We start from the raw sequence: 26,357 nt of genomic DNA on the forward strand, positions 1-26,357 counted from the left end.
AGCATGATAGAATGATAGATATAGAACAATAGATAGATATAGAATGACCGAATGATACACAGAACGAGACAGAACAAACGAAAGAACGGTAGACAGAACTAACCATGGATCAAAAGAACAGATAGAACGAACAAAAGAACGAATGACAGAACAATAAACCGATAGAATGACAGAACGAACAATAGACAGAATAAACAAACAAACGATAGACTGACAGATAGAACGAATGATAGAACGAACGAAAGAATAGCAGAACGACAGATAGAACGAATAACAGAACGAATGACAGAACGATTGAATGAATGATAGAATGACAGAACTATAGACAAATAGAATGAAGAAACAAACGATAGAACAAACCATAGACATATAGAATGACAAATCGACAGACAGAACGAACAATAGATAGAACGAACAAACAAACGAATGATAGGCCGACAGAGAAACAGATAGAATGAAAGATAGATAGATAGAACGAATAACAATAACAGAACGAATGACAGAACGAATGACAGAACGAATGACAGAACGATAGAATGACAGACAGGTGGACAGACATGAGCTGATCTGAGTACAGCTTTGTTAAATAATCATGAAATGACTTCCTGTCCAGCCTGAGCTCAGTTCTGATCAATACCGCATTCAGAAACAATGCTGTTAGTCTCAATCCAACAAATCACACTAAATGCGAGAGGAAGCATCTCTGCAATCAAAACATCTCAATACGATCTCATCTATTTCTCAAATCATCTGAGTTGCTCCACATTGATTTTACAGCTCTAGACTCTTACTGGATGACACCTAGTGACTCATTTGGGTCTCATTTTTATTAGGAGCTTATGAGAAACCTGAGACAAAGCGGACACCACTATGAAACCAACAACTCCACGAGCTGTGAAAGATTTGAGCAATAATATCCCACATCACCAAAACGAATAGAGCAGTCACCTGGTGTTCCTGCTGCAGTTTTCAGATATTTTCCATTAAAATGTTGTATGACAACTTCACATTTCTCTGTGGACTCCATCCTGAAGAACAACAACAAACATGACTGGAATAAAACACAAAATACAAGGCAAAACCCCACCAGGAAAACACAGCATTGTATTTGTGTTGCGTTTCAATGGTTTAAGAGATTTATAGCAAAGCTTTTGACTTTTTTAACTGGCTTGTGTGATCAAAAACATCATGAGGTCCTCAGACTCTGAATATTAACTGTTGAAAATGACACTGTTGTTGACCCTCATTAGCACAGAATAAAACTACATCCTCACAACAGCACACACACACTTGACGACTTTTAAGTCTATTAACCACTCAGTTAAATGAGGTTTTGATATGAAAACACACACACACACACACACACACACACACACACCTGGCGAAGCCGACACCTCTGCTCACGCCGATGGCGTCCCGTAATATCCGTGTGGAGATCACGTGACCGAAGGGTCTGAGCAGCGCCTCCAGCTCCTGTTCATCCATAGAGACGGGCAGATTAGACAGGTACAGGTTAGTGGGGTCCTGCTCCTGCTGCTACAGACAACACACACACACACAAACAAACAAACACACACACACACACACACATCCATCAGGTTACTTCAACACTTCAATGTATGATCAAACTGACAACACTTAAGATAAAACTTTATTTAAACCAGTGTTATTTTGGTATCATTGACATACAGTGTTTGTGAACACTTCAAATGAGTTTTTATTTTGATATTTTCCATTTTTACTTTAATTGTAGTTATTTTGTTTAAAAAAAAAAAGTCCAAGTCATTAATTTACATTTTAATTATTTTTAGTAATTAAAAAAGCTAAACTAAATGAAAGTGAGAAATGTTGCATTGGCAGTAATTATCATTTTTATTTATTTATTTTATTTCAAATAAATTAAATATGATTTTATGGTTTTAAAATTATACTTTTCATATTTTATTTTTAGTGTATTAAGTAACTAAAATGTTTTTATAATAATAATAATAATAATAATAATAATAATAATAATAATAATAATAATAATAATAATAACAACAACAACAACAACAACAACAACAACAACAACAATAAATTTTATACAATTATACAAACATAAAATTAAATAAATACATTATTTAAGTTTTAGACTATTTATGAGAGTTTATTACCACATAGATTTAATGGTAAAACTGTCAGGAAGCAAAATAAATCTCACTTATTCAAAATAAATCAATAAATGTCACATTTAAATCTGTATATAAATGTTTTATACTTTACATTGTGTGTGTGTGTGTTTTTTTTTTTTTACCATGAATATAAATAAATTCACATTGTGTATTACATAAAAATACAAATTAAAAAAAAAAAAATGTTTTTATGGTTATAGTTGACTATTTGAACCCTGTATCAAAACAAATCAAAAATTCAGCCAACATTTTTTTTTGGTCAAAGACTTGACATTAACTCAATTTCACACTCAAAGTAACAAAAGTAATAAAACATGCCTCAAATGATCTGCTCTGCACATTCATCAACAACTACTGACTCATTCGTGCCTGTTTATTTCTCCTAAACCATTTTAGGAGGAACATCTGAGACAAAGTTGTTATTGTAATGAAACCGAGATGTGAGCTACAAAGAATGAGAAATACATTTCCTCTATAAGCAGAAACAGTAAAACAAGAGTCACTGCGTCTGAACTCAGAAATTTTAGATCAATTTTACATAGAACACGATTCACTAAATGAACGTCAGTAGGCAGGATCAGAGTTTGACTGTCATTCACACACTAATAAACGGCAGTGAGAAAGATGGACAGACGGGAGACGGGAGCGCCGCGACAGCAGATCAAGCTGCTCCGTCATCGTAATATCCTCTAATAGTGAGTCAAACACGCTCCACTGACACTGAGTAAATCACACTGCAGCTCACGCCCTTGTATGTGTGTGTGTGTGTGAGGAGATGAACACAAATATGAGATGATATTTACACTTACATATGTTTATACAGGTCCAAAAATCTCACTGTTTAAAAACATCCTCACTATAATAATCAAACCTGCTGAACACAACTAGTGAGCCACATCTCACTAGTTAAAAACACTGATAAATCAGTCAAATCATGTTTGTAGTTTAATCTGATGTTCTGTGCAGTTTTCTTTGAGGTTCACCTGATATTAAAAACAATGGAAGTCTAATATATAATACTCACTAATATAGTGAAACAAACACGTGTGCATTTGTGTGTAAAGTTAAATATCGCAGTAGAAAACACCAGGGCTACTTGTCAAAGGTCTCTATCAAACAAACTACAATTATGAATAAAATATTTATTATTATTATTCATATATAAAAAGAGTTATAAATTATATACAATATTATATAATATAATTTTAATTAAAGATTTATAAATATTCAAAATATTATATATTAATAAGTACTTTATATTATAATTCTATAATTGTTTCATATATAAATTAATTGCAATAGATTTATTATATTTATTTTTCATATATAAAAATAAGAGTTATACATTATATACACAATATTATATAACAATTCCAACATATTTATAAATATTCTAAATATTAAATAAATACATACTTTATAATTCTATAATAGCCCTATATATAATTGGGCAATAATTTTAATAGATTTATTATAATTATTATTATTAATATATTAAAAAATGAGTTATAAATACACAAAATACCATTATAATATAATAATTAAATATTTATAAATATTAAATATCTGAAATATTAAATATTAATAAATACACACTTTATATTATAATTAAGTATATTATAATTTATATAACAATTCTAATTATTAATAAATATTTTATATGATTAAATTACAATTTTAAAAAATGCTAGTTAATTTTTTTATATTTACATTAAGAAATTAACTTACCTTAAAGACGTTACTCATTACATATAATTAAATATAATTCTAACTCAAATAAAATTAAAATGAATTTATTATAATGACTAAATTATATATAATGATATAAATGTAATGACTAAATTATACATGCATGTTAAATATGCATTGATTAAATTCTATAGAGATAATGTATATTAAATTTAAGAAATACAATTTAATTAAACTATAATAATTGCATAGATTATTAAATAATGTAAATAATCGTTTGTATGTGTATGTATACATGTGTGTGTCTGTGTCCGTCTGCGTCCGTCTGCGTCTGGCATGTATGCGTTCAATATGATCAGTGTTGGAAGGATGGCGTGACTGGCACAGGAAACAGACGTCTCTGGCAGTGTGTGTGTGTGTGTGTGTGTGTCTCATTCTGTGGTGTAAACAAATGTAAACACACTTGGTCTCCACACATATGGACTTTCAGCCGCTCTGATTGTCATGTTTGTGTCTGTTGTTGAATATGTTTTCAGAAATGGCATAAATAATGAGTGTGAGCATCAGAGCAACGTCTCATATCTGCTCTAATAAAAAGGTTAATGTGAGTTTGAACGCTTAATCATCACTCCTCGCTTCATTTCCTCTCATTCTCTCCGTGTTGAACTCTCATGAAGATGCTCTCATGCTCTTGCAAACACCACCTTTAGAAACTTCTACATCTTTCATTGTCTCAGATTAGCCTGTGTTACCCAGAAGCCCCTGCTCCTGTAATTACATTAGAGTTAGACGGCAATAGTTAATTGGAGAGGAATACAGATGCAGCATAAAAACACATTTATGCTCTACACTGTACAGTCTTTACTTTACTACAGAGATTCACTTGCATGAGGATGAGAAAAATAACTAGTACAAATGATCTCAGTCTTAAAATCAATGCAAAATAAGTGTAGTCATGGTTTAGTAGTTTATGCTACATGCTGATTGTTTACAGTGAGTTACAGTGATAAATAATTCACACAAAGCATCATGGGAACAAATACAAGTGGCTATTCCTATGGAAAACAGCACAGCTACAGGCCTAATGAACGCCAGATCATCCTGCCATTTCAGGTGAGGGAGGAAATTTACATTTAATTAGCATCTCATTATCATATGATTAGTGAACTGAATGAAACAGACCTGAGAAATACTGCAGAAAATGTTTTCATTCGTGTTCCTAGTCTTACTATGAACTTGTATGGCCCTAGGATTTCCAAAAAATTAAGTTCCATTTTTTATTTGATTAAAATATTAATTAAATTGGTAATGTATTATGCCTTTGATTTATAAAAATAAAATGCACAACAAACACCACATTTAATATTTATGTGAAAAAAGAATAAATTATGAAATTGTTTTTATTAATTAAATTGATATGCCTATTAGATAGAGAATTTGAGTAATAAAATTGATTAAACTATTAAAAAAAAAACGAATAAAAAAAAATGGAATTCGAAAAATGCATTTATAAGGGCCAAAAAAAAACAAAAAAAACATGCTTTTTATTTAGATTTTAATAATTTGTCATTAAATTACTAAAATTTACCATTAAAAACTTAAACAAAAAAAAATAAAATAAAATGTATTTCACAAAGCCCTAAACATTTCACCTTTTACTAAACTTTTAAATAAACTTATTGAATTGTGTCAATTTCACGGTTTCAATAAAATAGACATACATTCTGACTACCATTAAAACAGAGTCCAGAAAAATTAGGGGAGAGGAAAAAAAAAAAAAAAAAAAAAAAAAAAAAAAAAAAAAAAAAGCACTTTTGAGATCTGTTTCTTTTCCATTGACGTCAGCTGGCTCTAAAACAGATGGTAAGTTTTGAAGGGCAAACAGAGGGAGTTGTGGGTACCAGAGGAGACAGATGCATTATGGGACGATTTCCCTGCCTGGCTGGTCTAATTACAGCTCAAGCACAGTTTGAGTCCAAATACGAGACAGAAACACCCTCTGACTCTCAGAATGATCTAAGTTTACATGTACCGTATCAGTCTGATTGTGACAGCAGATTCAAAGCGTCTCAGTTAAAACATCAGTCTATATGAACATCACAAATCACAAACTAAAGCTCATGCATATGAAGAGACGGCGTGAGAACCAGATCTCATCAGCTCTGAAATACCGACACACAGATTCCTTTAGAGACTCGTGTCGCCTGATTCTGTGTGTGTTAGGAATCTGTTAGACCAGCTAATTAACACCCGACTCGCCTGTCAAACACTAACGAGAGAGGAAGTGCTGTGTTTATTACACTCAGTAAAAAGGAAAGACAGGAGGCACGTCACATGAATATTCAACAACCGTGACTTACGCTAAAGAGGACTAATCTAATGGTGGGAACTAATAGAAAAATATACACTAGTTCTCAGAAGAACATAAAATACAGATAAACATAAAACCAAAAAATAAAACCGTTAAAAAATTGCTACATAAAAGCATAAACCGAAAAAAAAAAAAAATTAAATACATAAAATTATAAATATAAAGACATGTTGTTAACTAGTTGTCAAGGCAAAAGAAATATTTTAATTTAATATACACAAATAAAAAAAATAAATAAATGAATATAAACAAATATACAATATATATGAATATATAAAAATGAATAACTTGCTAAAGGACTACATTTATTTATGTTTTGAAGTTCTTTAATTAAAAAGGACTTCACTAGGCCCTAAAAATGACAACTTTATTAAATGTTTTAATAAACTTGTTAAATTGTGTAAATTTCATGATCTTGATAAATTAAGACATACATTTTGATTACCACATTTTAAAAGAAGAAGAAAAAAAAAAAAAAAAAAAAAATCACTTATTAAATTTTTTGCAAAAAATTGTGTAAAAAAAAAAAATAAAATAAATAAAAACAAAAAAAGAAAAATAAATTACTCAAAAATGAACTAAAATAAAAATGGAAAATATAAAAATAAAATCTAACTCAAAAGAATTCAAAAGAATTAATAAAAATTAATGAGATACTTGTATTTTTTTTATTGATAGCAGAATAACACAGTAAATAACCAACTTTTATCCAATGAGACACTGCATTCACGCTATACTATATACTATGAATTTATCCCCTGGAAACCAAACCCATAACCAAACCCTCTTGAGATTGACAACCAATATTTTCTGACACTCAAGCACCTCTTTCACTGACTGTTTAAAAGTATCTCATATTTCTGGAAAGGTACAGGAAATGTATCCAGGATGCATTAAATTGACCGTGTTTCCTGAGCAGCAAATCAGCATATTAGAATGATTTCTGAAGGATCATGTGACACTGGAGTAATGATGCTGAAAATTAATTACATTTAACAGTACATTCTACTGTGCTTTTGACAAAATAAACGCAGCCTTTGTGAGCAGAAAAAAAAAAAAAAAACACTTCTTTCAGAAACTTTGTCATGTATGTGTTACATAATAAAAGACATTCACTTGTTCTGAAGGAGAAAACATCATACACTCACTCTGACTCATCAATGACTTACTTTTAGTGACTCAAATGTTCAGTATTCTGAACTTGCTTGCGTCACACTCTGTTTAAATAGCCATGAGGATGATGAAGGAATAAAGATGTCTTACCTTTGCCATCTGCGCCTGTACACCAGTGGCCTTCAGAGATGAAACGGCCTTCTGTGCTGCTGCCGGACAATCAAAGTCCACAAAGCCATAACCTACAGACACGACAGAACATTAATGTGACGTCACATGAACAGGATTATCAAGTCTACTCCACTTATTTGACCAAGAACCACCCACTTAGACAAAAGACCATCTGACTGACAGCTACAGCAACCTATCGCTTTATAACAAACAATTATGCCGAAATAAAAGTCACAAGATTGAGAATAAAATTATTTTCCTACTCATGGACAAAAAAAAAAAAAAAAAAAATATCTCGCCAAAATACATCTTAAGAATGTAATCTTTTTCTTAAGGCCGTTCTTAAAATAAAACTTAGGACGAATGCAAAATCTTGAACATTTTTTAAATATAATATCCAACTTGTCTTAAACATTTGAAACATTACAACATAATACTAGCTACATGCAGCATTATTAGTGATGTGCACAACTTCTCTGTAGTGAAACCAGTGCAAAAGCACAGACTTGCACTGTTTGCAGAGTGTTTTTCGTTGATTTTATCAGCGAGTCTAAAACAACATCTGCAAAAAAATGAGACAATGTCAAAACCTGTACATTTCTTAAGAAAAAATATATTTGATAGCTAAATATAATTTTTGTGCTAAAAATTGCATTTAGGAACAGTCTTACATTTAGAAATTTCTTAACTTCTTTCTTAAGGCAAGACATCCCAAGTGAATATAAAAATAACAGATTTCACCATACTTCTCCAAAACTGATTATCCTCCAGTTAGAGGATTAGATAGATTGATTATTCTCCAGTTAAATGACATTTAAAAAAAAAAAAAAAAAGTTTTTCTAAATTATCTAATTAAATGTGCAAATATTTGCATACACTTTCAGAACAAATATCTGAACATTGGCTCAAAACTGTTTGATTTTGTTGACAGAGTTAAAGGTTTACATAGAGGGGATTTTGGATTTTCTTTTTTAATCACTCCATAAATCAGAAAATACTGTCAAAAGACAAAAAAAACTAATTTTTACCCTTTCATAGCCTTTAAAGATATATATTGCAATTGAAATATATAGATAAATAAATCAAGTGCAAAAATAAAATCAAGCGCAAAAATAAAATCAGTGCGTGTGTGATATGAACAAACCTTTAGAATACCGATAGGAATAAAGCTGTAAAAACTGGTGCAAGTAATTTTTGTTGAAATGGAGAAGCAAACTCATTTCGAGCAAACTGCCTATAAAGATGTTTTTTAACTGAAATCTACACACCAAAACAGGTAAAACGAGTTAAATGACATAAACAAACCCTACAGTAAAAACCTTCAGAATATAATTGGGAATAAAACTAAGTTTTGGTCTAAGTGTGCGTTGCTGAAGTGGAGAAAAAAAAAAAACTTTAAGATATATATTGACATTGAAATCTATAGACGCAAATAGATCAAATGCAAAAATAAAATTAGTGTGAGTGATGTGACCAAACCTTTAGAATACTGATAGGAACAAAACTAAGTTTTGGTGTAAGTTCGTTCTGCTGAAATGGAGACACAAACTTATTTTGAGCAAAATGTCTATAAATATACGCATTTTAACTAAAATCTACCTAAGCAGACAGATGGAGTGCCATAATAAAACCTAATGGCATATGAACAAACCCTACAGTAAAAACCTTCAGAATATAGATGGGTATAAAACTGTAAGTTTTGGTCTAAGTGTGTGCTGCTGAAGTAGAGAAAAAACTTAAGATATGCATTGACATTGAAATCTATAGACGCCAATAGATAAAGTGCAAAAAATTAGTGTGAGTGATATGAACAAACCTTTAGAATACTGATAGGAACAAAACTAAGTTTTGGTGTAAGTTCTGCTGAAATGGAGATGCAAAATCATTTTGAGCAAACAGCCTATAAATATATGTATTTTAACAAAATCTACATACCCAAACAGATGAAGTGCCATAATAAAACGTAATGACATATGAACAAACGCTACAGTAAAAACTTTCAGAATATAGATGGGAATAAAACTGTACGGTTTGGTCTAAGTGTATTCTGCTAAAGTGGAGAAAAAAACTTTTTCAGATATATATTGACATTGTCATCTATAGACGCAGATAAAGTGCAAAAACAAACACTTAAATGAATATTTCATGTCATAAAAAGTTAAATAGACTAAAAACTAACAAAAAAAAAAAAAAAAAAAAAAAAAAAAAAAAAAAAAAAAGCGTGAAAACTAATGGTCCTGCCTGTAGTATGTAGCCTTAAGATGATTTAGGTTTATCCAGATCCAGCTCCAGATCCAGATTGTAATATCTAAATGCAGTAAAACTTTGTTACCCACACATAGGAAAACCAAGACCAATCACAAACCATTCCACTGCACTTTTTAAAGACAGGAAATGAAAATCAACTAAATGTGCTTCACATTATCGGATCACGTTTAACCAAACAGCATTCAAGAAACACCTGAAGACCTTTAGGAATCATCTTGTATTAAATCCTTAGTTTCCATGGCAACAACCCTTCGACTTCACTTTCCTCCTTCGTGTTCCCCGTTTTTCCTGACCTCATCCATCAGCGCACGAGCCGAGAGGAAACCCGCAAACCTGATTAATGAGTTATGAGATATTTATGAGCGATCACTCTTTCCCACAATCCCTCACTCTTCCTTTATTTTCCGTCACACCTTCATTCTCGTGGCTGTATCAGCAGATAAGGGTCACACTGGTGTTAATTAAAATTTCATGGCAGATTAAATGAGTACACACACACACACACACACACACACACACGTTCTTTGGATTAAAGGCCGTCAGCGGCGGCCCGTTATCCAGGAGAGATGAAGGTTTAATTAGAGAGGAAATAGGTTATAAGACCCTCTTCACAGATCAAATCCTCAAAATGTCCTCACGGCCACACTGGGGGTAAAAATCATACGAGCGGTAAGTTTTAAGAGTGAAATATTTCAGAAAAGAGTTGTAGAAGGGTTAGTTAAAGAAACAGGAATGGTAAAACTCAAGTTAGTTGAAATTGTGATGCATACAGTTCTACAGTATGTTTAGTGCACACAGTTTCTGTAGGTACAGAAAAATTTGCCACAATGTACAGGAAAAAAAAAAAAAAAAAATAGACTGTACATCGTATTCTTCAATGCAATGCACAAGGTTATTCTCAACATTTCTTTCTTGCCAAAAATTCAGATATTTTTACACAGAGTAAAAGTGCTAAATAAGTATTTATTGACTCCAAAGTTGCAGACTTAAAAAGTTTGCAATTTAAATGTTTATCATGTATTTCATGTATTATTTTACAATAAAGATGTACTGTAAAAAAAAAAAAAAAAAAAAAAAAAAAAAAACACATACACACTAAAGTTTACAGGAGTATGTTTACAAGAAAATACAATTTTAGTCTTATATACTTGATTTTGTTTAATTCTGTGTGCTGCTTGATGTTTCTTTGTAATTATTTGTAAAATTGACTAGCAATTTCTGAGTGAAGATTTTCAAAAATCTTACAATGAAGGTTTCACAAACTTATTGATGATAAAAAGCAGAAAAAAGTACATTAAGAGTAATGAAATGGTCAACAATACAAGTCAAAACGGTTGTTCACATCAATGTTACTATTATACTATTACTATAGTAGTTTTTATTGATATTTTAAACTAGTTTTTATTTTAGTTCATTTTATTTTTAGTTTAAATTTGAGTAATTTTATTGTGCATTGGTCAATTCTTTTAGTATTATTTTTTAACTATGTCTATGTCTACGTGTGTGTGTGTGCGTGTATATATGTATATATGTATATATGTATATATATATATATATATATATATATATATATATATATATATATATATATTTTTTTTTTTTTTTTTTTTGCATTAATTTAAAGTAAATTAAATTGAAAAATGCTGCCTTGGCAAGTAGTTTATTTTTTTTTTATATATTTTTATTTTCAGTTAAAATTTATTTGGAGTTATTTGTTTTTTTTTTTTTTTTTTTTTAAGTTAACTATAATAACAATGGTTCACACAGGATGTGTTCAAACAAGAGCACAACATCATAAAAACTCAATTCATGCTGCAAGATACTAAAGAAAAAACATTCCTTCAATAGTGTAACTGACAGATGTTCAACTCATAAACATCTACACATAACTGAGCTACAGACGATCATAAGCATCTCTCACAGCACATGATGCAAGTCTGACAGTAAACACACCGTTGAAGGTGATGAATGCATTTCAGACTTCAGCTCTTCAGTCACTGTCTCTGAAACTCTAAATATATTTAGAGCTAAAACAACCAGAAAACATCTAGATGAACTAGACTGTCGGCGGTTTAACATTATATAATACAAACAAAAACGGGCGTTACCTTTGCATTGGTTTGTGTTCTTGTCCAGGATAGCCTTAGTAGACACAATTTTCCCATATCTGTGAGGACAGAAATGATAAACATTAACAGACAAAAAAAAAAAAAAAAAAAATATAGTTATTACTAATTTTATTTCATTTTAATTTAAATACATTTACTAACTGTTTCTTTTAGTACTAACTAAATGAAAACAAGAAACATTAACGTTTATTTCATTTCAAGGAATGACATTTTTTACAGCTTTTAGTTAACCATAATAACTTACAAGCTCTTACAAGGTTAGCATTTCCAGCTTTATTTGCACATTCATACAATTTTATTTCTCTCCTGAATTCATTCAAGGCTTCTTGCACCCAAAACAGTCAGAAGTTAGTTTCTCATGATCATTTCTACAAATACTTCAATCACAATCCTGACTGATGTGCTCTTTAACATGCACAGTAAATGTTGTGTACATATGGCTGTATAGTTTGTGTTGTTCAGTCAGAGCTTGTGAATGTGAACTCAGCAAGTGTGTGTATAAATAAACTCAAGAGTGTCTCGGTCTGTCATCTTTTCTCCAGCAGGGATAATTGTGCCGTTTTCCCCAGCACACTGGAAACGTTATTTACAGCACAATGTGTTTGTGTGTGTGTGTGTGTGTGTGTGTGTGTGTGTGTGTGTGTGTGTGTGTGTGTGTGTGTGTGTGTGTGTGTGTGTAAGAGGAGCTTACAGATCTTTACATGGCTCACTCTTAAACTTCTACAATTTTAAAGTCAGCTTGACATAAAAAAATTACCCTTTTTATTTTCTTAATGAATGTTGCTGGTTTTATTACAAACGATTCATATCTGAATATGAATTTTCATACATTTTTTGACCAGTTTAAATCAAAATATCTCCATTTCCTTATTAAACAATCCAATCACAATTGTTAAACTAAAATGATTACGTTTACTTAATTAGAAATGGCTGAAAGATGAAAATAGTATTAAATAAAAGCAACAAGATAAACTAAAATCTGATAAAAAAAAAAAAAAAAAAAAATGCAAGTTAACTATAATATAACATTAGATTAAAAAAAAAAAACTAATACAGAACTATAAAAATATACTAAGCTAAAATTAAATATTTTATAAGTGAAATAAAAGCTGAAATAAAAAAATAACATTAATAAAAGTTATAAAATTAGTTTAAAAACTAAAAGTAAAATTATATTAAACTAAAATTAAATACATACATATATATCTATATCTATATCTCCATCTCTCTCTCTCTCTCTATATATATATATATATATATAAACACACACACACACACACACACACACACACATACATACATACATATATATATATATATACATATATACATATATATATATATATATATATATATATATATATATATATATATATATATATATATATATATATATATATATATATATATATATAAAAAATAGGGATAATAATCTCATCGACATTACGCTATAGGAAAAATATTTCCAAACGTTTGGGTTTGTTGTGTATGTGCACATGCCTTCAAGCTCCAAACACAAAGTGTCCTCACGGGGGATTGTGTGCCATAAGCACATCTCATTACAGACATACTGTTTGTGTCCGCTGGGAAACTCTGTGTGTGTGTGTGTGTGTGTGTGTTGTTCTGTGGGGACAGTGAGAGGCATTTCTGAGTATATCACTCTTGGTCTCATTAAAAGTTGAGTTAACTTTACCTACACAAACATACAGAGCTTCCTGTTTTTATGGTCTAAAAATACTGAAACATGACATCAGACCCTATGAAATACCTAAATCACCTAAACCGAGTTGCAAGAAATAATTGTAAGATGTAAACTCAGAATTCTGAGAAAAAAAAAATTAAAAAAAAAGTCAGAATAGTAAGTAGTTAAAATTATGAGAAAACTCTAAAATGCAGGATGCAAACTTAGAATTTTGGGGAAAAAAAAAAAAACAGAAGTCAGAATTGCGAGATGTAAACTAAATTCAGAATTGCAAGAAAAAAAGCAGACTGGCTCAACTCAAAAGAAAAAAATAAAATTTAGGTCAAAACTGTGATACAGAGTCAGAATTGCGAGATATAAACTCAATTTAGAAAAGAGAGTCAGAATTGCAAGATGTAAACTAGGATTTGTGGGGGAAAAAAAGCCTTTAATGATTTTATGAGTTTATATCTCACCCTATTTGTTTTCTTATACCGTTGCTAAAACGGGCTCCCATAGTAAACTGCACATTTCAGTAGTGCAGGGGCTTTCCATTCACCTTCTGGGTGTGAAAGTGTGTGTAGACTCACGGTTGGCAGAGTTTGATGAGGTCCTGGTCTGTGGTTCCAGGTGGAAGTCCTCGTATGTACAGGTTGGTTTTGCTGAGCTGCTCCACTGCACTTTGACTACAGCTGCTGCTTCCTGGACTGGGCGGGGCCATCGGGTGGGTGGGTGGAGCATACAGCTGTTAGAAAGAGAGGGCCGTGGTTAAAAATGAAGGTTCTGAAGGTACAGTTAAACACAGAGCTCCTCCCACAATAATCACATGACTGAATCTCAATTAACTTGTAATTCAGTGTCCTGAAGTACTGAAATGTCATCCACAGTTCAGAAAGCATTAGTGTATTATATAAAGGATCTAAAAGGTGCAGCACATCAGATTTGAGAATTACTGGACTAACGTACGTATGTACTTCACTGTCAGTGGGAAAGAACATGAATGAGTACTACAGAAACACTTCCTTACAAAATTCATCACAAAAAAAAGAAAAAAACAAAAACTTGAGACTTTACAACCATACAAAAGCTGAAAGTCACAAACTACTCATCTTGCTTTATCACCGCTAACTAAAACCATTATAAAAACTTTGTTAATTGAGATAAAGCTGAATGAAATAAAATAAAAATATTAGGTGGAAATACTGTACAATCATTTAAGTTTTATTGCAAGTTTATAATAATATTATAAGTTTACGAACACTAAAATTACTAAATGGAAATAAAAACTTGCACAACTAAAAATAAATTTTATTTTCATCTGTTTTAGTTTACATACAACCTAAAATAAAGTTACAAAAGCATTTAACAATTATTAATAAAACTAAATTAAAACAAACTAAACTGAAAACAAATATAATATTAAAGTATAAAAGAAAAATCAAAATAATAATAAAAACTACTAGTGTATACATAGCAAGGTTGTTAACTAAAACCAAAACCATAAAAAAAAACCATGTCAATTCAGCTAGCTGCTAAAGCAACAACTGTCATTTTGTTTAACTTGGACTAATATAAACAAACAAACAAAAAAATAAAAATTCAAATATTAACTTAAAAATAAACTAATTAAAAAAAAAAATGCATACATAAAATTACCAAAACTTTAAAATTAATATTAAAGCAGGAAACACAAAAATTAAAATTATAACTATTAAGAAAAAACTACAGTCGTATCTCATGATACTAAAATAACTGATAGGCTTACATAGTACTAAAATAGCACTATTTGTGGGCAATACTAAGAATATAAATTGCAAGTTAAATTGTAAAAAGTATTTCTAGATCACACAGCAGCGAATCAGACTGCAGCATGAGTTAATGTCTGTATATTAACGGCAGATACAAATGAATCAGAATATTCTTCTGGATCCAGACCGAAATAGACATAACTCTAGTCCTGTGTCCCGCTCCCACGATCCTTTGCTCTCTCTTGGCTACAGTCTGTCTGTATGAATGTGAACGTCCCACCCGTGTGATTAGCTCTGTTTTAAAGGTCAGGAGTTTTACACAATGAGCCAGAAAGGATCAAACCACACACTGTACTCTCCACACGCTGGAACAGACGCAAAACACACACAGAATAAACCACATGCTGCTGAGGGATGAAGAGATGATGAATGACCTTCTGTGAGACGTCTGTCAGGAGAGGAAAAGAGCAATGCTGAGACACTTTGAAAGAACAACAAGCAGTACGTGGACTTATAATTTGCTTCACAAGCTTATGCTCACCAATTAGACAGGAAGAGACTGTCTGATTATAATCAGACAGTGACGCAAACATGAAAATAAAAATGTGCTAAACGCAATTTGCACATACTGTAGCAAGCCAGTCCTATGCACAGAAATACAATCAGGTAATGACTGAAAAACAGTGCGTGGTACAGATTTCACTGGACTGATGGTTCGTTCAGTACATGTTATGAAAAATAAGTGAAATTCTAAAAATTGAATTATTATTATTATTATTATTAAAAAATGGGAAGTTAATAATAATAATAATAATAATAATAATAATAAAAACTTTAAACATTATTTTTATTACATATAGATCAATTTAAAAAAATAATTTTCATTTAAAAATCTTACACTGGATTCAAGGCAGGGTTATTAATGATAACAATTTAAAAATAAATAAATAAAATAAATAAATAAACAATAATAATAATTTTTAAATATATTATTTTTATTACATATAGATCAATTTAAAAAAAAGCATAATTAAAAATCTTATACTGGATTCAAAGCAGGGTAATTAAAGATATCTAAATAATAATAATAATAATAATAATCATCATCTTTAAATATATATTTTTATTACAATAAAAAAGACATTTAACTAATTTAAAAACCTTACACTGGATTTAAGGCAGGGTTATTAAAGATAACAAAAAATACAATAAATATAATAAATATAATAATAATAATAATAATAATAATAATAATAATAATAATAATAATAAACAATAAATAATACAATAAAAGGCATTTCTCATTTTCATTTAGTTTAACTTTATGTACTATAAATAGTAAAATAAATTAAAACATGACATCTACAAACAACAAAAACTAAAAAAAGAAAAGAAAATCTGAGTCAAAATATTAAAAGCCAAGTACTTTGACAAAAAAAAAGACTTAAAAAGTTACATTTAGATAAAATAAAAAACACAAATATTGAAAATGACACATTTATCCAACTTCAATCACAGCAGTCACGATCACTAATGCACATAAACATCCCTTCAGTTTAGCGCTAGCTTTCTGTGGGTGGTAATAATAATTTCAACAGGCAAAGAAGAGTCACAGAGACTCTGAACACACATCCTTCATCTGCTCTCATTACAAGCAGATTCAATCAACAATGACGACATCAGCATCTCATATTAGGACAGACGTGTGTGTGTGTCCTTGCGGGACAGTTCATATTTAATTGGCTGCATTCTTGAAGTCTCTTATAAGTCTCAGAGAAAGGATCCACACACACACACAGAGTATTTTATGTTTAAACTCCATCAGTTGTGTCACTTTCTCACCTACAGCTCAGAATTAAACCCCAGCTCATGACTAAATCCTGTTCAATATTAAAGCTCATCCACTTAGACACAGTTCTACCTCTGAAACCAGTTACACAACTCTACAAATCAAATACTAAACATTTCATTCATAATTCATGTCACAGATGCAGTACACAGAGCTGAAGATGCACTGAAGCTGAAATATTAAAGCTGCTTCAAAGTCAACATGTGATAAAGAAAAAAAAAGTCTAAAACACAATCTGATGATCATAGTCAATTCAGTGTAATTTCTGCTTATGCTGGTCTGTTTGTGTTTCCAAGAATTGAAATAAAGCATTTATCCTCAAATGACAGACATTCAAGCACCTTTAAGAATCTCACAAATCAACAGTTTTGATTCAAAGAGTCTCATGTGATTCCTGAACAACTCTTGATTCATCTAAATGTTTGTAAGAGTGCAAATGAACTTAAGGTCAGTTAAAATGCATATAAATGCATAAGATAAATGCACTAAAACACATCTCTGCTTTGAACCACTGAGGGAAACCAAATCAGCAAATGACCTGATATACAGTAAATGATTATGAAAGTTTAATGAGCAGATTACTGCATTATATTTGACAAGAAAATACTATTTCGTTTTTATGTCAAAATTTCACAATTCGATGTGCTTTAGCCAAGGGATTTAAAAAAAAAAAAGTAACTTTAAAGGTAAATGCAACTCACAATTCACACCTTTTTCACACCTCAGAATTCTAAGAAAAGTCCAAACTGTTAAGCAACGACTCAAGTTGGTTTTGCTGAGAAATGGAAAAAATAAACAGATACAAAAATTTAAAAAATGTGTGTTTATCTCTCACTTCGCCAAAAGTTGCCAAAGGGAGGTTTCAACACATTTAGTTCACCTCGTCTACAAACTACAGCTAAACACATACAGTGAATGCATACGAGAGGACGGCGACACTCATCCAGCATTATCAGTTATGATCAGCTCTGAAAATGGAGATGTCTTTGATTAAATCTATTAATGTTGACATTCATTTGAGCCCTGAGCTCATCACACACACTGAGAAAGAGCGGTAATAGCCACTAAAAAGCACAAACACACACACACAGTCTGAAAGGAGATTGGATTGGTTTCTCTGCATCTTTACTGCAGCGGACTGGGTCACTGCTCAATCTGTGCAGGTCAAGGCAACAACGAGAGAGCACACACACACACACACACACACACACACCCCCCCCACCTCTATATCATCATTAACTGCCTCCGGACTCCATACAACATATCAGTCTGAAATGTTCGTAACGTCTGATCTGGTAAAATGTTTTTTGCTGTCAAACATTATGATGATTAGTTTATCATCAACAGAAATGTAATTTCACATATTTAAAGGTGATTAAGGCAAATTTCCATGAGATTTAAAGGAGAAGTCCACTTTCAAAACAACAATTCACAAATAATTTACTCACCCCCTTGTTATCCAAGATGTTCATGTCTTTCTGTCTTCAGTCGTAAAGAAATTATGGTTTTTGAGGAAAACATTCCAGGATTTTTCTTCATATAATGGACTTCATTGGTGCCCCGATTTTGAGCTTTCAAAATGTAGTTTAAATGCAGCTAAACAATCCCAGCCGAGGAAGAAGAGTCATTTTTTTTTTTAAATAAAAACTTGTATACTTTTTAAGCACAAAAGCTTGTGTAGCACAGGTTCTGGCATGCGCGTTCACGACACTACGTACTATTGAATCACGTCGAAAGGTCAAAGAAAGTGCAAGTAAGTCAAACGCTGTTTACAAACAAAAAGGTACAACAATGTCGAATGATTCTGAAGTTGCAGGAGAAAATAAGATGGAGTTTTTCGCCATACTCTACCTTTTTGAGCCGGAGTACACAGACGATGAACTTAGAAGTGATTCGTAGTAGTGATGGGAAGTTTGGATCATTTTACCGACACAGATCTTTGAGTCTTGTTCAGCAAAACAAACAAATCTTTTTTCGAATAATTTCGTTCATTTTAGCTAAATCAGCATCACGTGACAGCCCCATAAGATGAACAAACGACTCGAAAAACCCAAAGACTTGAAACAGGTGAACTAATTCCAGTGCAGAACCTAATAGGATGTTGCGCATGTGCGACTGAACGAATCACTCCCCGAGACGACTCGTTCTTCCCGAGTCACATTAAAGATTCATTTAAAATTAACAAATCGTTCAAGAACGACCTGTGGACACACATCTGAGAGCCTGTGCTACGCGAGCTTTTGTGCTGAAGAAAAATCCTGAAATGTTTTCCTCAAAAAACAATTTCTTTATGACTGAAGACAGAACAACATGAACATCTTGGATGACAAGGGGGTGAGTACATTATTTGTAAATTGTTGTTCTGGAAGTGGACTTCTTTAAAACTACATGTTGAGTTAAAATTAAATGTGACTGAAACCGAACAATTAAACTCTATTAAACCAATCAATAAGCTAAAGCCATTCACACACTAGTGTTCAAAAGCAGGGTTCTTAATTTTTTTATTGATTTTTCTTTTTTTAATGCATTTCTTCTGCTCACCAAGGCTATATTTATCTAACCAAAAATACAGTAAAATCAATATGATTGTGAAATATTATTACAATTTAAAATGGCTGCTTTCTGTGTGAATATCTGCTAAAATGTAATTTATTCCTGCGATCAAAGCTGAATTTTTATCATTACTTTAATATGCTGATTTGCTGCTCAAGAAACATTTCTGATTATCATCAATGTTAAAAACAGTTGTGCTGCCTAACATTTCTGTGAAAGCCGTCATACATTTTATTTTTCAAGACTCACAGATGAATAGAAAGTTCAAAAGAACATTTATTTGAAATAGAAATCTTTTATAACATTATAAATGTCTTTATTGAAATTTTTGACCAATTTAATCCATCCTTGCTGAATGGAGTCAGTAAATGAAGACTTTTAAGCTTTTGACAGTAGTGTTTACATATATTTTCAAATCACCTGAAGCCTCATACAAATGTCTTATTTTTATATTTCTATAAAGACATTTTTTTTTCCTCACATTCTCTGCTGTTTTCACCTCAAACCTGTTTTTCCACAGACCATGATGGGGTTTCTACAGTTTTAAAAAAATACTTCAAGCTACTGTGCAGGTTTTTTTTAAATATAGCTGTGAGGGAACGACTGTAAATTTGATGGTTTTCTGTACAGTATCCCTACATGGAAATGCTACTGGGGATTTTTCTTTTACTATTTTAGCCATGTAAATGCAAAAACCATCTCAGAGAACCCCAAACATGTAAAAAAAAAAGGTCTATGATACACGTTCATGATGGCGAGACCTTCATTAAATCTGTTCAGATGTGACGTCATTCTCTCTCATCAATGGTAAATGTGCACATCTGCTAGTGTTCCTGCAGTTATCTGGCTGGTTATCATGGTAATCAGAACCACAGCTGTGTGTGTGTTTTATGCGTTTCATCCACAGGTCACAGATGAACCTATTCTGATATAAAACCACACAAACCAGACAAACTCTTACTGGAACTCTACAAATATACAGTTGAGACACATGAGAGTAACCCAAGATCATTACACACAGCCAAACATGAGCTCAGATACACACCAGCCAATACACACACACACACACACACACACAAATGTATGTTTCCGTGAATGATTCTAGAGTTTCTCTTGAATTTCTTCCTCTTCTCAAAGGATCTCAGAGTTATAAATAAAACAAATTAAGATAATAAAATACAAACAAACATTATGACAACTACAGGCACCATTTCTAACATCAACTTTAAGTTTTTCATCTAAGATTTAAATTTCATACAAACAACAATATAAGATTTTTTTGTAGGGATGCACAATATATCGGCCACCATATCGGTATGAGCCAATAAATGTCAATTTTACTGCTATAGGTACTGGCCCAAAAATTTTGGCCGATATCCTAAAGCCGATAAATAATGCATTATTTTCTTTAGAGACACGTCAGATGCGTACTGTTTGCCATGATTTACATATAATGTACCATCCAAGATGTTCATGTCTTTATTCAGTTGTAAAAAATTGTTTTTTGAGGAAAACATTTCATTTCATTTTTCTCCATATAGTGGACTGCTATGGTGCCCCGATTTTGAACGTCCAAAATGCAGCTTCAAACGATCCCAAATGTGGTTGAAAATGATCCCAGCTGAGAAAGAAGGGTCTTATCTAGCAAAACCATCAGTTATTTTCATAAAAATAATACAATTTATATACTTTCAGGATGTGGCTTTTAATGATGAGAATTTTTTTGTAATCAGACTCTCAAAAATTACATAATTTGAATTTAGATTTATCGGTCAACATATCGGTTATCAGCTTTCAAATATAAAGAATTATCGTATCGGCCAAAATGTTCATATCAGTGCATCCCTATTTTTTTTTTTTTTTTTTTAGCAATAAAGTGAAAAGTGTAAGTACTAAATTGCATAACTGAAAAGATAAATTGAAGTAACTATTTAAACTACTTAAATGTTCTTTTTAACTGAACTAAAGCTGAAATAAAACAAACGCTGGATGAAAAACAACCTAAATAGAAATTAGAAAATGACAACGTTTCTAATAGCAATTTAGTTACAGTTTTTATCTAATGTTTACATTTTCTATAAATATATAAACTAACATTTTGATAACTTACTGAAATATGTTTAAGTACTAAAATTGCTAAATGAAAACTAAAATTGAAAAGAAAAAAAATTATAAAAAAAAAAAAAAAAGACCTAATACAAATTGCAGAAGCACATAAAATTAGTATCTAAAAATGAAAGTTGAAAATAAAATAAACACTTTAGAATAAGGAAAACTTATTTACTATCAATTATGATTTTTCCCCTCAATAAATTCCTAATTTGCTGCCTATTAATAGTTTGTAAGGTAGTAATTAAGTTTAGGTATTGGGTAGGATTAGCATTGTAGAATAAGGCATTAATATGTGCTTAATTAGTACTAATAAAAGGCTAATATTCTAGCAATATGTATTCTAACAAGCAACTAGTTGAGAGGCCCTAAAATAAAAGTATACCAACATATTTATAAATACATAAAATACATACTATAACACAATACTAAAATAATGCTGGATCTCATCCGGTGTTTCTTAGTAAGGGATATGAAACTATTTTTAGTGACTTGTTTTTGTCCTGTTTGTCTGGACAGCAACTGTAACTTCCTGTTGAATGAAAAACAATCTGATTGGCTGAGGATGAAGGTTGTTCTGCTAAACACACGTCCTTTGTGCCCCTCATTAGCATATGCATATATAATGACTTATTAACTGATGTCATCTACTAGGCTGTTTTATTACAGGAATATTTTAGCCTGATGCCAGACCAATGACCGACTTCTCCTCGCTGTATTAGGACATTAATGCAACTTTGAAGGACAGTAAATGTCTCATTTTATATTACTTTTTAATCTCATCTCTGTTACTGTGATTTTAAAAGTTCAAAAGTTTGAGGTCAGGAAGACTTTTGAGACAGGAAGACTTTTTTTTTTTTGTGAAGATGCATTAAATTAAAAGTAACAGCAAAAATATTACCAACCCCAACCTTCTCAACAGCAGTGTATATAAACAGGTTTGTTTTAAAATAGATCAATGAAAAGCACCATAACAGAAAACAAATGTGTGTGTGTTTGTTTGTGTAAACAGGCTGTCAAAGATCACTGACCAAGTTATAATGTCACAGAAGTGTTATTGTGATTTGAGTTTGGTCTCAGAGAAGAATCATGGGAAATCACAGCTAATGTTTGCAGAGCTGCCGTCCTCTATTGATCAGATATTAAAGGTCAGTGTTGCGTGTCACAGTTTCACACAGCGTGTGACTGAATGTTCAGAGACGCCGGATGAATTTATAACAATCTTAAACACACAAACAGAATAAAGAACCTGAGTTTGTATGATTTTCAGACTCATGATACCAGGATACTCTTTCTATATGAATGTCAATCATTTAATACCATGATATATATCCAACTACTATAGTAAGACCATGGTACTTCTGTGAAACGATCATGTGACTTTCCCTTGTTCAGCTGACAAACGTCACCTCACAATTTCACATCTGCTGTGTTTATAGGCCGCGTTTAACAGCTCACAGATGTGCAGTATTTTGTATGTGCATCATTAAAACATCTTCAGCAAAAACTCTTTCACACACACACACACACACACACACACACATCCCCTCAAGACACGCAGAGATTTTCAGAGCATGAAGATGCATGCAAAGCGTGTGTGTGTGTATGTGTGTGTGTGTGTGTGCACACTAAATCCTATTTTGGGGACAAATTTGTACCCTAAAATGAGAAAATGAGGGCAAACCTGACAAAACCTCCATTTAGGGGTGTCCTCATTTGTAAAAACAGCATACAATGCAAATAAACATAAATACACATATATTTTACAAAACCTCCCATTGGGAACCTCAGATGCTAGCACAGAAGACAAAATAAATATATTTAGACATGAATTGATATATTTATAAAATCTTTTGGGGTAGAGGTGTGCAAAATGACGATTTTTTTATCGTGGATGATAAAAACGTCTCCACGATCTGCTTTGGGAGAAATATAGTAGCTGCAGTTCTGGCGGGTCCGTCTCAAATAGCACCTAATTATTGAACTTTTGCGTCACGTCTGATTGTGCTAATACTGTCAAAACACACAAGGTTTACATATAAAAACAGTTGCTTATGCCTGAAGTGAAACTGAACTATTGAGAGAAGAACAGATGCATGTCTGTATATTAGATGTGTACCTCTTAAAGGGACAGTAGACTAATTATACTAAACATGCTGCCGCTTGCCTTTGAAGGGATAGTTCACCCAAAAATTATAATTCTGTCATTTACTCACATGTCGTCCCAAACCTGTATTAATTTCTTTCTCGTGCTCAATGCAAATTAAGATATTTTGAAAAATGTGTGTAACCAAACAGTAGCTGGTCTCCAATGAATATAATAATAGAAATGATCAAATGGATAACGTTCAACAGAAAAAAGAAACTCATTCAGGTTTAAAACAAACAGAGTGAGTAAATGTTAAAAAATAAAACACTATGACTAACAGATAATTTTTCATTTTTGGGTGAACTATTCTTTTAATGTTAAAAAAAAAACGACAAAAAGGGAAAAATTATTCACTGCTCTTGACTGAAGAACTTATATAGCATAAGTATATGGTGTTTCACTTCTTATATTAGTTAATTCAGTTTCTTGAATGCTACTGCTAAACACTTTCTGTACCCGAAAAATGTTTGTTTTATATGCGTTATGTTTATTTGTAAAGTGTATCTTTTTTTTTTTGTTTTGTTTTGTTTTGTTTTGTTTTTAAATAAAAATAACAGCAGAGATTTTTATCTTCACTCACTTTGACCTAAATATCTGCCATTATTTTTTTTTATCTTGATATCTATGATATTTTTGCCATATCGCCCACCCCTATTTTGGGGACATCCACATTTGGGGAAAAAAAAAAAAAAAAAAAAAAAAAAAAGTGTAAAGTAAATAACTTTCGATGTTTATAAAAACCTTTTGGGAACGTCCTCATTAAAATAAAGTATGTGAAAAAATAGAAAAAAATATTTGACAAAAAAAAAAATCTGGATGTCCTTATCTGTAAAACAGTCTAAAAAGTAAATACATAAGTTTATAAATAAACGTATATATTTTATAGAACCTCATTTTGGGGTCGTCCTCCAAAAAAAAAAAAAAAAAAAAAAAAAAAAAAAAAAAAAAAAAAAAAAAGGTAAATACATATTTACACAAATTCAGTATAGTATAAAAACAACAGAAATCACCGAAACACCCACATTTCAAGCACTAAATGTGTGTGTGATGCCCTAGTGATCCTGACACTGAGTACAGTGTGTCTCCCTGTACAAGAGTTACGAGAGTGTGACAGAGAGAGAGAGAGAGAGAGAGAGAGAGAGAGAGAGAGAGAGAGACACCCCACCATGCCACCAGCACAGATGTATAACACTGTAAATCACACTGGTGACCTCACACACAAATAAAAAAAAAAAAAAACACACACACACACACACACACACACTCTCAAATGCCTCAAGCACTGAAATCTACATGCAACTACACTTAACATCAGTAACCAGCATTAAAGTACTGTGTAAGACAAATAGGTGTTTAACTGGTACACATTAACCAGCTGCTCACAATTTACAAGTTATCGCATAAAAGATAAAAATAACTTGAATATGAATGCCTATAAGAATTTCTACCATAACACAAACGAATTGATGGATTAAAAAAAGCAACATAAAACTGAATAATTGAATAACGCTAGTTTCTTTTAAAGCTGCTTTATACACTACCAGTCAAAAGTTTTTGAACAGTAAGATTTTTTTTAAAAAGTCTCTTCTCCTCATCAAGCCTGCATTTATTTGATCAAAGTACAGCAAAAGCAGTATTACTGTGAAATATTTGTACCATTTAAAATAACTGCTTTCTATTTGAATTTATTTTAAAATCTAATTTATTTCTGTGATGCGCAGCTGAATTTTCAGCAGTGTCACATGATCCTTCAGAAATCATTCTGATATGCTAATTTGCTGTTCAAATAATAATAATAATAATAATAATAATAATAATAATAATAATAATAATAATAATAATAATAATAATAATAATAATAATTCAAACCGTTGAGTACATTTTTTCAGGATTCTTTGATGAATAGAAAAATCCAAAGATCAGCATTTACCTGAATTAAAAAGCTTTTGTAACATTATACACTATACCATTCAAAAGCTGGGAGTCAGTATAATTATTATTATTTTTTTTTTATAGAAATGAATACTTTTATGTAGCAAGGATGCTTTAAATTGATTAAATGTGATAAAGACATTTATAATGTTACAAAAGATTTCTATTTCAGATAATTACAGCTGTTCTGAACTTTTGGGAAAAAAAAAAAAAAAAAAAAAAAAAAAACGTTAAAAACGTAACTTTCATAATTTCACAACTTCACAAAAGCAAGAATTGTACAAATAAATTCTAAAATCATAAATGTAATGCTAAAAAAAAAAAGAAAATCCCAAAAGCACAAAATTACAGAAAATTACACTAAAATTAAAAATAAAACTGAAAATTAAAAAAAAAAAAAAAATTAAAATGAAACTGAAATAAA

At 31.2% G+C, this 26,357-nt stretch overlaps 2 protein-coding genes across 4 annotated transcripts in view; one reads left to right on the forward strand and one right to left on the reverse strand.

Annotated features, from left to right (window-relative positions):
- The window catches only part of LOC127181892 (zinc-alpha-2-glycoprotein), an 898,082-nt gene that overhangs the window by 473,070 nt on the left and 398,655 nt on the right, over window positions 1–26,357 (forward strand). The gene's annotated exons all lie outside the window — the stretch shown is intronic.
- The window catches only part of LOC127181890 (RNA-binding motif, single-stranded-interacting protein 3), a 51,380-nt gene that overhangs the window by 12,561 nt on the left and 12,462 nt on the right, over window positions 1–26,357 (reverse strand). For all 3 annotated transcript variants that reach the window (XM_051136888.1, XM_051136890.1, XM_051136889.1), the window contains 5 exons: window positions 14,184–14,338; window positions 11,892–11,950; window positions 7,495–7,586; window positions 1,379–1,536; window positions 949–1,028 (listed from right to left, as the gene is read on the reverse strand). In XM_051136888.1, coding sequence (XP_050992845.1) covers window positions 949–1,028; window positions 1,379–1,536; window positions 7,495–7,586; window positions 11,892–11,950; window positions 14,184–14,338 — 544 coding nt within the window. The remainder of the gene's footprint in view (window positions 1–948; window positions 1,029–1,378; window positions 1,537–7,494; window positions 7,587–11,891; window positions 11,951–14,183; window positions 14,339–26,357) is intronic.

The sequence above is a fragment of the Labeo rohita genome, chromosome 19, assembly GCF_022985175.1.
Source record: "Labeo rohita strain BAU-BD-2019 chromosome 19, IGBB_LRoh.1.0, whole genome shotgun sequence".
Lineage (NCBI taxonomy): Eukaryota > Metazoa > Chordata > Actinopteri > Cypriniformes > Cyprinidae > Labeo > Labeo rohita.